Source organism: Talpa occidentalis, unplaced genomic scaffold (assembly GCF_014898055.3).
Source record: "Talpa occidentalis isolate TD23 unplaced genomic scaffold, MPIMG_talOcc4v2.1 talOcc4.7, whole genome shotgun sequence".
Lineage (NCBI taxonomy): Eukaryota > Metazoa > Chordata > Mammalia > Eulipotyphla > Talpidae > Talpa > Talpa occidentalis.
This window is the reverse complement of record NW_023605083.1, coordinates 90,212,961-90,226,649: the sequence shown is the minus strand read 5'-3', so window position 1 is coordinate 90,226,649 and position 13,689 is coordinate 90,212,961. Positions and strand designations below refer to the sequence as shown.

General features: G+C 39.7%; 1 protein-coding gene across 2 annotated transcripts in view; it reads left to right on the top strand.

Moving 5' to 3' along the window:
• The window catches only part of RABEP1 (rabaptin, RAB GTPase binding effector protein 1), an 89,474-nt gene that overhangs the window by 70,546 nt on the left and 5,239 nt on the right, over positions 1 to 13,689 (top strand). For both annotated transcript variants that reach the window (XM_037493437.2, XM_037493436.2), the window contains 5 exons: positions 2,013 to 2,111; positions 7,333 to 7,473; positions 10,168 to 10,357; positions 11,207 to 11,262; positions 13,135 to 13,233. In XM_037493437.2, the coding sequence (XP_037349334.1) occupies positions 2,013 to 2,111; positions 7,333 to 7,473; positions 10,168 to 10,357; positions 11,207 to 11,262; positions 13,135 to 13,233 (585 nt within the window). The remainder of the gene's footprint in view (positions 1 to 2,012; positions 2,112 to 7,332; positions 7,474 to 10,167; positions 10,358 to 11,206; positions 11,263 to 13,134; positions 13,234 to 13,689) is intronic.

Sequence of the window (13,689 nt, the reverse complement as noted above, 5' to 3'; positions counted from 1 at the left end):
CCATTTTGGTGGGTGTGGAATGGTATTTCATTGTTTGCATTTCTCCGGTGTTTACTTAGCATTTTTCATATTTATTGGCCTTTAGGGTATCATATTGTGTGTGTGTGAGAGCTTGAGTTCCCGCAGCTCTGAAGCAAGTCTTATGCTAATTTTTCTGTTAGGATGTCTGTTTAGGCTTTATTATTTTTTTTTTATGTTATGTATTCTTTTATTTAAACTTATTGAGCCCTTTGGTGATATGTCTTGCATATGTCTTCTACTCAGTTCCTTACTTTTCATTATTTGAATAGTATCTTTTGAGGAACAGAAGTTTTTAATTTTATTGTAATCAAATTTATTATCTTTTCTCTATTAGTTATTTTTTTGCCCTGGTTTTTAAGATAGTATTTTCTCACCCTGCAGTTATGGAGTTATTTTCATGTGTTTTGTAGACGTTTCCTTGTTTTAGAGTCATGTTTATATTCTAAACTCCAGCTAGTGTATATATGCTGTATGTGTATATGCTGCAGGTCAGGGTAAATTTTTGTTTCACTTTTCCATATGGATAACAAGTTCTGGTACCAGTTAGTAAATTGGTCATTTTCCCCCACAGCTCTCAAAGTTATCTTTGTTCTCTGTCAGGTGAATATACATGTGTGGGTCAGTTTTAGGACTCTTTTTTTGTCTTTGCTTATTTTCTTCTGATGTTTTCTAGATCACTAATTTTTCCCTTCAGATGGGTATAATCTGTTTAATTCATCCATTCAAATATTAAGATAAATGGCCTTGTATGCATTGTATTTCTATTTGGTTATTTTTCATTGTTTCCAATTCTCTGGCAGTTCTAAATTTTGTCTTTTAAATACCAAACAGGCCAAGTATAGTTATTTTAAAGTCTGTCTCTAATAAGTCACATATCTGGATTCATTGTAGATCCGTTTCTACAATCTGTTTAGTTTTTTATAATGTCCATTTGTTTCCCTTTTTTTTTTCCTTAAAATGTCAGGAAAATATCCTTTTCATGTGCAATTTTACTTGAGGGCTAGGCATTGAATGTGAAAAATTGTTGAAATGATATAAAACCGTTTTCTTTATGAGAAGCAGGCAACTAGTAGTACTAATGATTCTGGGTATTACTGTAATCCAGTTGCATGAATTGAGATTATCTGAAGGTTATTAGATTATTTAAATTCCTCTCTTACCCCTCAGTGTGGCCCTTTGGGGCCTCAGTCTAAAGTGCAGGGTGTTTTCTGAGCATCCTCAAATGCTTTGCTCAGCTTTTCAGTGTCACCTGTTTCTTTTGGAGTTGGCATTTACTTTTAGAGAAGAGCTGTTGTAGATGCTGCACTCAACTCTCCAGGTGTCCACATTCAGGTCCTTGGCTCTGTGATTCTTTCCGCCTTGTTCTCCAATGTCTTCAAATGGTTGTTTTCATATTTTAGTCTAGGTTTTCTATTTCTCAATAAAAGGTTGGTTTACATTAACTAATCTGCTATTACTGGAAGCAGAATTCTGATAATAATCATGTTTTAAATGTCAAAAAGTTATTTTATTTTATGATTATTCTATGAGTCATTAACTTTCACATAAACCCTTCAGGAACATTAAAGCCAAGTCACGGGAGTGTAGAGTTCAGTGGTGTCAACCTTGTGTTTATTGCTCTAAGTAAATCATCTTGGAGGATAGTAGGTAGTTGCAGAAATGATTCATTTGTTCTTTGAACTGTGTGAAATTTCACATTTCTTTTGATTTTTCTTTAGCTTCTTTAAGATTAATTTTTATAATGAGGTCACATGGATTGATATTTGTCTAGAGACACCATGCCGATTTCTCATCTGTAGCAGCATGTGACACTGGGGACTTTGGGTAGTGCCTTGTGTGATCTGAAAGGCAGAGCCACACATTATATGTTGAATGAATAGTGAGTGGGTTACAGTGGACAATAAACATCAATCCTGGATGTTAACTAGGAGAAGAATTACCAGTTTCCTAACTGTATATTTTCTTTATGTACATTTTTTCTCTCCCTTAAGATCTCTACACTTGCCCTAAGAGCCCAAGCATCTGAGATCTTACTTGACGAGTTACAACAGAGCTTTTCCCAGGCAAAGAGGGACGTTCAGAAACAGATGGTAAGTTAACACTTAATTTAAAAAAAATTAATTATGTATTAATTTATATGTATGTGTTCTATCTTGAAATCATCTATTAATAGAACTTTTTTTTTTTTTAAGATTTATTTATTATTTATACAAGCACTGGGTACAGTCAGAAGCGTGGGAGGGTGAGAGAATTCACCAGAGCCAGAGCTGGGAGCAGAGCAAGCAGAAGGACCGAAGTTCACTGCTGAGGGGAGCAGCGGGTGGCAGGAGAGGTCTACACGCCATGTGGGACCCTCCTCCGGTGGCCTGGGAGCAGCCTGGGATCGAACCGGCGCTGCAGAGGCTGCGGGCAGCTTCGCAACCCAGCGCTCAAACGCTACGCCACCGGGGAGGCCCTATTAATAGAACTTTTAACTCCCTGGTCAAAGTGTCTATGGTTTTCAGGTTATGGTTATGTTATTCAGGGCCTACATAACATTAGTAATGGATAAGATTATGTAAAGATATTCCTTTATTAAATCTACCTCCTGGGAGCCTCCCTGGTGGTACAGGGGTTAAAGTCAGTGCTGTCAAAGCTATCCCCAGCCACTGAGGAATGAGTTCGATCCCCAGCAGAGAGCTAATTCACATGGTGCCGCAGACCTCTCCTGTCTTGCCCTCTGCTCTCCTTAGCAGTATATTTCAGTAGATCTGCCTGTTCTGCTCACCACTCTGTCTCTGGTGAATCTTCTCACCCCCTGCATCTCTGTCCTGTACCCCAGTTCATGTATGTATAAATAAATAAAAATCCTGCCTCGCCTGCTGCTCCCCTCAGCAGTGTCTTCGGTCTGTCTGCCTGTTCTGCTCCCCGCTCTGTCTCTGGTGAATTCTCTCACCCTCCCGTGCCTCTGACCTGCAACCCAGTTCTTGTATAAATAAATAAAAAATCTTTAAAAAAATAAATCTTTAAACTTACCTCTTGACCAACAAAATAGTGTCACCTCTAGTTTATTTTTCTGATTTGGGGAACCTAACCAGAATACACTATGGACTATGTAATTTAATTTTCAGCTCCAAATACAAGCTAAAAATGGAAATCTCAAAGCCTAGCCGGTGCAGCTTTTGGCAGTCATTGTGCTTTCCTTAGACTGCTAATTTATTTATTTAGAATAATCTCATTAATTTCGCAGGGGCTAAGAAAGCCCTAGCTGCTGTGGTGCAGGAAAACTTCCAGAAGGCCATGAGTTTTGATGGGAATGGAGCAGAGAGCTTCTTGAAGAGCTGTTTGGAATCTCTGCAAAATAGTACCCCAGCTTTGGGCCTCCCTTCTTATTCTGGCTCATTTTGCCTTATTCTTTTTCTCAGTGTTGGAGCCCTGCATCTGATAGCCCTTTGTAAATTATAGCAGAATTGGTCCTGCTGGGATGGACCTGCAGAGCTGCCTCTTGTCCATCTCCCCCAGGGTGACAGGAAACAAAAGCCTCAAGTCAGTTGGTAATGGTTTTTGATTGGCATTAGGTCAGTATCTGAATGGCATTTAAGCTGCTCCCTAAATTAGTCCTGTTTTGTTGGGAAGCATCTCATCCCTATCATCGACCAGAGAGTTTCATAATTTTCCATTAACTAGAGAACACAAGGTAATAGTCACTGACCTAAGAACACTGTTACATGCTGCCAGAGTTTCATAGTGCGTAACCTCCTTATACTCTATCTCATCTTTTTTTCTGCTCTTTTAAAACCTTTGCAAACAGTTGATTCCTTGTTAAATGAATGTGTTGCAGGTAACATTGAAGAATGTTTGAAATTAAGGTTGAGGTTCTGTTAATGCTACTGTATTACCTTTTTTTTCAAAATTTCCTTTAAAAGTTCTTATGCTGAGAGAGAGAAATTCAGTTTCTTATGCCCCTTCAGAGAAGAGTACCTGTGGTTGTGGTGGGGATCTTGATATCTTACTGTAACTTTTTATTTTGAAATATTTCCTATTTATGGGGAGGTTTATGGAATGAACACTCATAAAAATCTTTCCTTAAATTTACTAGTAGGGGCCTCCCTGGTGGCGCAGCAGTTGAGCACTGGGTTGCAAAGCTCCTCGTGGCCTCTGTGGCGCTGGATCAATCCCCGGCTGCTCCCCGGCCACCGGAGGAGGGTCCCACATGGCGCGCAGACCTCTCCTGCCGCCCGCTGCTCCCCTCAGCAGTGTACTTCGGTCCTTCTGCCTGCTCTGCTCCCTGCTCTGGCTCTGGTGAATTCTCTCACCCTCCCGCGCTTCTGACTGTACCCAGTGCTTGTATAAACAAACAAACAAATAAACAAACAAAAGTAAAAAAAAAATTTACTAGTAAAATTTTGCTACATTTTTACATGCTTGCAATTACTCTTTTAGTCTCTTTCATATGTATGTATGTATGTATATATTATTATATGTATGTATGTTTTTCTTCTTAGCCATTTGGAACATTACGACACATCTGCCATCTTTGTGTTTCTTAAGGCAGAGAAATTATTCTATGTAACCAAAATTCTGTTATTATATTCTAAAAATCTAACCAAGTCCTTGATTATTTCTTGGCAATGGTTTATTTATTTAAAATGTTGGATCCAGGGCCTCCCTGGTGGCGCAGCGGTTGAGCGCTGGGTTGCGAAGCTGCCCGTGGCCTCTGCGACGCCGGTTCTATCCCCGGCTGCTCCCCGGCCACCAGAGGAGGGTCCCACATGGCGCGCAGACCTCTCCTGCCGCCCGCTGCTCCCCTCAGCAGTGTACTTCGGTCCTTCTGCCTGCTCTGCTCCCCGCTCTGGCTCTGGTGAATTCTCTCACCCTCCCACGCTTCTGACTGTACCCAGTGCATGTATAAACAAAACAAACAAACAAACAAATAAATAAAAACATGCCTCTATAAAAAAAAAAAAAAAAAATGTTGGATCCAGGAATCAGTCAAGAGTCACATGTTGTATTTTGCTGTCTTGTCACGTTAGTTTCCTACAGTCACTTTTTTGGGTGTGACTTTATGACTTTTTTTTAATTAATTTTTTATTTATTTATGTATGCAGGAACGGGGTGTAGGCCAGAAGTGCGGGGGTGAGAGGATTCACTAGAGACAGAGTGGGGAGCATAACAGGCAGATCCATTGAAACACACTGCTGAGGGGAGCAGTGGGTGAGATAGGAGAGGTCTGCTGCGCCATAGGTGGCTTAGCTCCCTGGCTGGGGATTGAACTCAAATTCATTCTGCAGTGGCTGGGAATAGCTTAATAGCGCTAAGACTAACCCCTGCACCACCAGGGAGGCCCTATGACTAACATTTTTGAAGATCCACACAGTTATCCTTATAGAATACATATGTCTGATTATTTCCATATGAGTAGATTCAGGTTAGACATTTTGGCAGGAATACTACATAGATGAAATGATTCAATGGGAAATTCATAACATCAAGAAGTATGTAATAATGGGCGTTTTGGTTGTTGTTACAGCTTGATCACTTAGCTAAATGTGGGGACAAATAGTTTCAGAATGACCACACTAATATCGCTGTCAATAGTAAATCTACTAAGTAAAGCTCAACATTTCTTTATATTTCTTTCTGTTCTTAGAATGTATCCCAGGTAAAGATTTACAGTTAGGATACTGTGTTCAAAAGTCAGTTGAGCTGATTTTCACTTGTTATCAATATAGTTAGTACCATTTGTTTCTGTTTTCTTTTTTAATTTACTCTTTTTTTTTCTTGAACATACAAATGGAAAACTATTAAAATGTATCAGTATCCAAAAGTCTCACTTTCATTCCCTGTCCTTTTTCCCCTATTCCTACCCACCCCTTTAATGATCATTTAATTTTTGTTTTTTCCTCTGTCTTTACAAAATAAATCAGTATACAGTTCTTCTTTCCTTTTATATCCCAAAAGTAGTAGGATACTAATATATGGTATAAGTGGATTGAAAGTGATAATAAAGCATAACTGATTCTGGTCTGAAGATAATGAGAACCAACAGAACTGATCACAAGTTAGGCATTACCTTGACTTCCAGACAGCAGCCTGCTTAAGAAGCAGTTATTACTTCTGGAAAATGTTCTTGAGTCCTTTCCCCTAATTTGATACCCTTTTGTCCTTTTATCATGGCCGTACCATTCTCTGTCATGACACTTGGGAAATTTTTGGCTTACTTATCTTTCCCTCTGCTGCGCCTTCAACTTCTCCAGAGAAAATTATCTGCCTTTTATCTCTGTTCCCAGTGAACAGCAACATGTGAAATAGATTAGGGCCTCTCTGGTGGCTTAGGGAGGTTAAGCCTCAGCACTATCATGTTTTCACTGCTGCAGCCTGAGTTCCATCCCCGGCCAGGGAGCTAGCCCACCTGTGGCCCAGCAGACCTCTTCTCTCTTGCTGGTTGCTCCCCTCAGCAGTGTATTTCAGTGGATCTGCCCTGTTCTGCTCCCCACTCTGTTTCTGGTGAATCCTCTTCCCCCTCCGCCCCATACCTCTAGCCTACTCCCCAGCTCTTCTATGCATAAATAAGTAAATGAATCTTTTTAAAAAAAAAAAACTAAATAGATTAGTACCTGCTAAATAAATGTTGAGTGAATAATGTACAGTTTATACATAATGATTTAAAATTATTTAAAATCAGCAGATATTAAATACTTCTGCAGAATTTTATCTTAAATTAACTGGAATAACTTTATATTGATATAAATTCATAAAAAATACCCAAAATTATTTTATACGTGAATAGAATGCTCCATTTTAAGAATGAGTTACTTAAGTGTCCTATATTTCTTAATGACCTCCAATATTTGTGTTCCCTGGGCCATTCACAGTGATCCTGCACTTGAACAAATGTATGCAATGAAAGATGAAGATGCTGCTTTTTGCTTCTCTCTGCTTCTGTTGAATGCATGCCATGAGGAAATAGGAATTGTTTTGGAGTACATGCTCTATTTGATACAGGTCTTGACTATGTCAGCCCTTTCCAATGAGCTAGAGATAGTGTTCCTTCTGTAGTCCAGGGATGTGGGGGAAGACAGTCATTTTAAGCTTTTGGTAGAAACAGTGGAGATTTAGTTCAGATACTTGCTTTGTTGCCTGTCCCCTTTAATATATGTAATGGCTATAAATCAAATAATCTTTAAACTGGTTTTCATGTCATATATAGAACTTTATTATGTACCTCTCTTCTCATCCCTCATTTGGTTTGGCTTTCGTTTTTTCCTGTTGCAGCTACCAGCTGATAGGATTTACCTTTCTGGCTGTGATTAGTATCTGTTTCTATTCTAGGCAGTGCTGATGCAGTCACGGGAACAGGTTTCAGAAGAGCTGGTGAGGTTACAAAAAGATAATGACAGTCTTCAGGGAAAGCATAGCTTGCATGTTTCCTTACAGCAAGCAGAAGACTTCATTCTCCCGGAAACAATAGAGGTGACTTGTTTTCCACATGATCAAAAATATAAACAAGTACATTTTCTGAAATGGCTCTAATTTTTTTAAAGACTTAATTTAGATATAATTCAGATACCCAATGATTCACCCATTTAAAGTGCACAATTCAATGGTTTTTAGTATATTCTCAGATGTATAACCATCACAATCAATTTCAGAATATCTTCATCTCTTCAAAAAGAAACCGTTTCTTCATCGTTGATTCCTTCTCCCAACCTTAATGAACCACTAGTCTACTTTCTGTTTATAGATTGGCCTATTCTGGGCTTTCACATGAATGAAATCAGACATTTTATCATCTTGTGTGTCTGGCTTCTTTCATGTAGCATACTGTTTAAGAATTATCTATGTAGTAGCATGTCCATTTCTTTACTTTTTTATGACCAGATAACACTGTGCTGCGTGTGTGTGTGGGGTGTGTGTGTTTGTGTGTGTGTGTGAATTTATTTGTCTGTTAATGGACACTTAAATTGAATTTACTTTTGGGCTATTATGAATAATGCTAACATGTACATGCTAATCATTCATGTACAGGTTTTGATGTGGACATGTTTTCATTTTTCTTGGGTATAAACCTAGGATTGGAATTGCTGGGTCATAAATCATCTGAGGGCGGCACTCCATCTGCCCGCCTGTGACTATGCTGGTGCTTCTTTTCACCAACTCTCTCCTGCAGGGCAGCAGCTTCCTGCCTTCCCGTGAACTGTACCATGCCAGGACTTCTCTTCACTGACCTCCCTCAGCGGAGGCTGCTCTCCTCAAGGCCACCCCAGCCTGCAGCCATGCAAGCCTCTCTTAGCAAACCTGTTCCTTTCAGGGCAGCTCTTCCTGCCTGCTTGTGTCTATGCAAGTTTCCTTTATTCTTCTGTCCCTTTCCCTAATAAACCTGTTCTTTAAATATATTTAAAAAAAAAATTAGATCATCTGAGGATTTCTCTACATTCTCACCAATATTTGTTCTCTCACTTTTGATTATAAACTTCCTAATGGGTATCTCATTGTGATTTTTATTTGTATTTCCCTGATGACCAATGATATTGAGCATCTTTCATGTGTTTATTGGCCATTTGTATATTTTCCTTAGAGACATGTCTCTTCAGATCCTTCACTCATTTTTAAACTGGGTTGCTTATTATTACAAGAGTTCTTTATGTTTTCTCAATATAAATCATTCTCTTAGCATATAAATGATTTGCATTGTTTTCTTTCACTCTGGATTGTCTTTTTCACTTTCTTGATGTCCTTTGAAGCACAAAGGTTTTTAATTGTGATAAAATCCAGTTTTGTTTTTTTTTTCTGTTAATATTTTCTGTGTCATAGCTAAGAATCTCTGCCAAATCAAAGATCTGTACATTATTCTGGCAGGTCCAGATGGAGAATGCATCAGAAGTTAGGTCACCAAGCAGGCTTCTTGTAATGTCTTTCTGTCTAGTACTTAAAAGGGTTTACCACCCTGTTTTCCTTTTGTCTTCTAATAACTTTTATGACACTTTTAATACTTCCATTCTTTTTTTATAAATTATTTTAAAATCAAACATTATAGAAACTTACAGTTTTGTAAGTAACAGTTTTCCCCTATTCTACTCTGCAAACTAAACCTCTATAGTTTGGACCTTATTCTTTCTCCCTGTATGTATGTGAACAATGCTGTGATATTTTTGTTGTTATTTTGTTTTTATTTTGCTCATTTACCAGGGCTCCACATCCTACTTTGCCATTAGTTCCTTGTTCTCTCTTAACCCACTTCCGTCCCCAACTTGTGATATCAGCTCAGGTTTCTGCACCTTGGGAGAGGGAGCTCTCCATTTGAAACTGGTGACTGATCTCATCAAAGAGAACGTTTTGGGAATCTGTCTACTTTTACTATCAGCATGCTACTTTCAACTGACCGTTATTAAACTTTTCTCTTTTGGTATTAAAGAGTCCTTTCTTCCATTTTTTCTAGAGAATTTCAATTCCTAAAAAGTCCCAAGAATCTTTGAAGGATGTAATTAGTATATAAACTTTAATTCTTAGACTTGACTCAGTAATACATTTTATGAAATTTTTCTTGTGTTACAGTTTATACTCTTATTTTTTACTCTTCTTTAACTTATACTTTTGGTAGTTATCAGGAATTCTAGTTTTTACTTTAGGGTTTCTTTAGGATATAGTTGGGAGGATTTTGAAAAGAACGACAACAAAAGTTAAGGGAAAAAATAAGAAGTAAACTGAATTATAGGAAAACAAGTGATTATCGTAGAAAGGCATTCTTTGTTATATTTGCCTCTGGCTTAACATAGTTTCACAAGAGTTTCACACTTGGCTTCTAAGTTTCAGACTTTTTGGCCCTCATTCCCTAACTCCCCTCAAACTTAAGCAAATAATAGAAGTTCCCATGCTATTTATAGTAAATGCCACATTGTAAGCCATCTAACATTTTTACTTTTCTGCTTCTGAAGCAGTTTTGAAAGGAAAATATAGTTCACAATACACATTGACTGAAAATATACTGACTGTTGACATAGCACGTGCCCCTTGAAGCCCCTAAGTGGGTTGGAGTTCAAAGTCTTAAATTCTGAACCATTTAAAACAACGTCTGAACTTCTGATTGCAGAAAATCTTCAGCTTCATTTCATTTCTTTGTTTTCTTTCACTCTCACAACCCAATAACTATTTGTTTTTTTAATCCAGGCACTTCGGGAGTTGGTATTAAAATACCGCGAGAACATCATTCATGTGCGGACAGCAGCAGACCACATGGAAGAAAAGCTGAAGGCTGAAATACTTTTCCTAAAAGAGCAAATTCAGGCAGAACAGTGTTTAAAAGAAAACCTTGAAGAAACTCTGCAGCTGGAAATAGAAAACTGCAAGGAAGAAATAGGTGAAGATAAAAGTGATATAGTTTAGAATTGGAGGCACAAAAGAAAATTTCTAATTACAAGAATTAATATATGGTCATGCAGTGTGGAAAATGAAAGTAGAGGAAAGAATCAAGCACTTAATCCATTTTTCTAGGTGTTCTGATACATCTAATAATGGGGAGTAAAAACTAAGAAACAGGACAAATGAGCTACTCTTTGGCAGTTAGTAGTAGCTAGGAAAGCTTGAAGCCAGACCACTGGGGAACATTATTAGATGGGGGGCATTTCCTTGCAATACTTCAGTGTGTCGACACACTCCTGCTGGGGCTATCTCATTCCCCCAACCCCCACCCCAGAGTTGTGTGGATAGTTTATGATAACTGTATGCCTCTGCCCGAGCTTGATTGGTTGGGGAAAAATTTTTTTTAAAGATTTATTTATTCATACAAGAGCTGGGGTGCAGGCCAGAGGTGCGGGTATTGAGAGGATTCACCAGAGACAGAGTGGGGAGCAGAACAGGTGGATCTACTGAAATACACTGCTGAGGGGAGCAGCGGGTGAGACAGTAGAGACCAGGTCTGCTGCACCATGTGGATTGCTCCCTGCTGGGGATCAAACTCATGCCACAGTGGCTGGCATAGCTTGATAGCGCTGAGACTTTAACCCTTGTGCCAGCAGGGAGACCCTAGTTGGGGAAATTTTTGACAAAGGAGTGTTGCATTCTTCCCATGCTCTCAGTATGTTGACTCCTTCCATTGTATGAGATTGAGCTTGTAGTAGAAAGGGATATTTTAAGACAAAAATTTAAATGCCAAATCATAAATGCTAACCTTGCCTTTCCTTTTTTTTTTTTTCCCCCCCCCTTCTAGCCTCCATTTCTAGCCTAAAAGCTGAATTAGAAAGAATAAAGGTAGAAAAAGGACTGGTGAGTTTCATGAGTTTCAGATTAATTCTGTCAGCGATCACTAGTTATTTATTGAATCCTGCTGTGCTAAGCTCAACAAATAAAAGATAGACATAGTCCCTTTACAAAACTTGTCTCATGGGGAAAATATGATAGGATTAAGATGTGAGGACAGTGGAGACTGTTCTTTGAGTCCTGTGTCAGGGCATGTGTTAGCTGGAGGTGGTCCAGGGAGGACCAAGATGTGACTGCACCCCGCAGTCTCCACTATAGTCAGATGGTCATGACACAGTCTGTACTTAAAGCTACACTAGAAATATATATAAAATCTTTTTCAAACAAGAAGTGGTGTTTTCTAGCTGACTTAGAGTCTTCTCTTAGATAACACTAAGACCTTGTTAAATGGCCCCAGTCTGTTCCCTGGCCTCTTTGTTTATACATCAGTGACTTTTGCCTTCTCTTTGCCCTTCTTTCCCACATGTTGAGCTGTGCCTTGCCCCACCACTGACATTTCATTCACATCCCTCACCCCAATCTACTGTCCCTCCAGCTCTATATTCATGGACCCATCTGAGTACCCTCAATTCAGAGATCTTCAATTCTCTGAACTTTTCCTTTAATCTTAGCTTTAGCAACTTCTTTATTTCTTTGCTTTCTGTCTGTCTAGGCTGCATCCTGTAAAAAGATGAAAAAATCTTGCATCTTCAGCTAGATTCCCACTGAAACCCACAAGTCCCCTGATGCCTTGTTCTCCTGCTGCCCTGTTCTAACAACCCATTGCAGTCTGTCTTCTGCCACCACTGTAATGGCAAGGTTGCATTGGCAGAAACTACCAGAAACCTAAACGTGTCCAACTCTTGCCACTGCCACTGTGGTTGCAGACTTCAGTCCTCACCAGACTTATTTTAACAATCTAACTTCTTTTCCTGCTCCCACATTTTATCTCCTTCCAATTTATCTTCACACTGAAACCAAGGTGAGCTTTAAAAATTACAAATGACTGTGTTCCAGTCTGATTAAAACTCCTTTAGTGATTCTATTTCCAGGATCAAGTCCATACTTCTTAGCCTGGCCAGGAATTCCTGCCTCACCGCTGCCTTTATGGTCTCAGCCTCCAAGCCCCAGCGCTCTGGGCTGTAGTGTAGGCAAGAATCACCACATTTCCTAAACATATTTTTATACATGTTATCCACTTCATCTTTTTTGGAGTATCTCACTTTACTTTCTCTCCCTTACCATCCTTTCCCTTCCATTAGATTTTTTCATCTTTTACAGGTCAGGTATCTCTTTAGGGAAGTTCTTCCCAACTTTTCAGTAGAATTAAGTATTTCTTCCTTCATGTCCATGTGCCGTAATGATTATTAGTTTTTAATAGATAAATTTTTTAAAAGATTTATTTATGCATACAAGAGCTGTGGGTACAGGCCAGAGGTGTGGGGGGTGAGAGGATTCACCCGAGACAGAGTGGGGAACAGAACAGGCAGGCTGACTGAAATACACTGCTGAGAGCAGCGAGCAAGTCAGGAGAGGTCTGCTGCGCCTGTGGGTTGCTCCCAGGCCGGGGATCGAACTCCTGCTGCAGAGGCTGTGGCTAGCTTCATAGTGCTATGCTTAACCCCTTGCGCCACAAGGGAGGTGGCATAATTATTTACATGTCTGTCTCTCCTTGCCAAGGCCTTAGAACATAATAGATGCCTAATGTTTAATGAAAGATAGAAAAGGTCCTGAAAATAAACTGAAGCTCCACAGAGATCAAAGGGTGAGAAGAGTGAACGTAAGCATGGCCAGCGTCTGAGGTCTAGGAGTCCCTGAGGGTTGGGGGGTGCACATCTCCAGGCCACAGGATCCTCAGGCATTTCTATGAGTTTAGTTTTTTCCTTCTTAATTTCACAGTTGGAGTCCACATTAAGAGAGAAGTCTCAACAGCTTGACAGTCTTCAAGAGATAAAAATCACTTTGGAGGAACAGTTAAAGAAAGAGACTGCTGCTAAGGTGATATTTTTGTTGGTAATTTATTTTTTAAAGATTTATTTGTTTATGCATATAGAGGTGCAGGGGGTGAGAGGATTCACCAGAGACAGAGTTGGGGAGCAGAACAGGCGGATCTACTGAAATACACTGCTGAGGGGAGCAGTGGGCGAGACAGGAAAGGTCTGCTGTGCCATGAGGGTCACCTCCCTGGCCGGAGATTGAACTTGTGCTGCAGTGGCTGCGGATAGCTTCCTAGAGCTGACGCTTAACCCCTTGCACCACCAGGGAGGCCCCCCACCCAGATGCTTTTTGATGATCAGTCACCAGGCTGTTGGGGTGAGCCTATAGGAGTGGGGGGTGCAGCACTTTATTTTTTCTTCTTTCATACTCAGTTTATTTTAGGACCTAGAGCAGATAGCTAGGTGGCTTGCCCGTTGCTGTGTAGATGAAGGGAGGCGAACAGGATCCATGACTGTC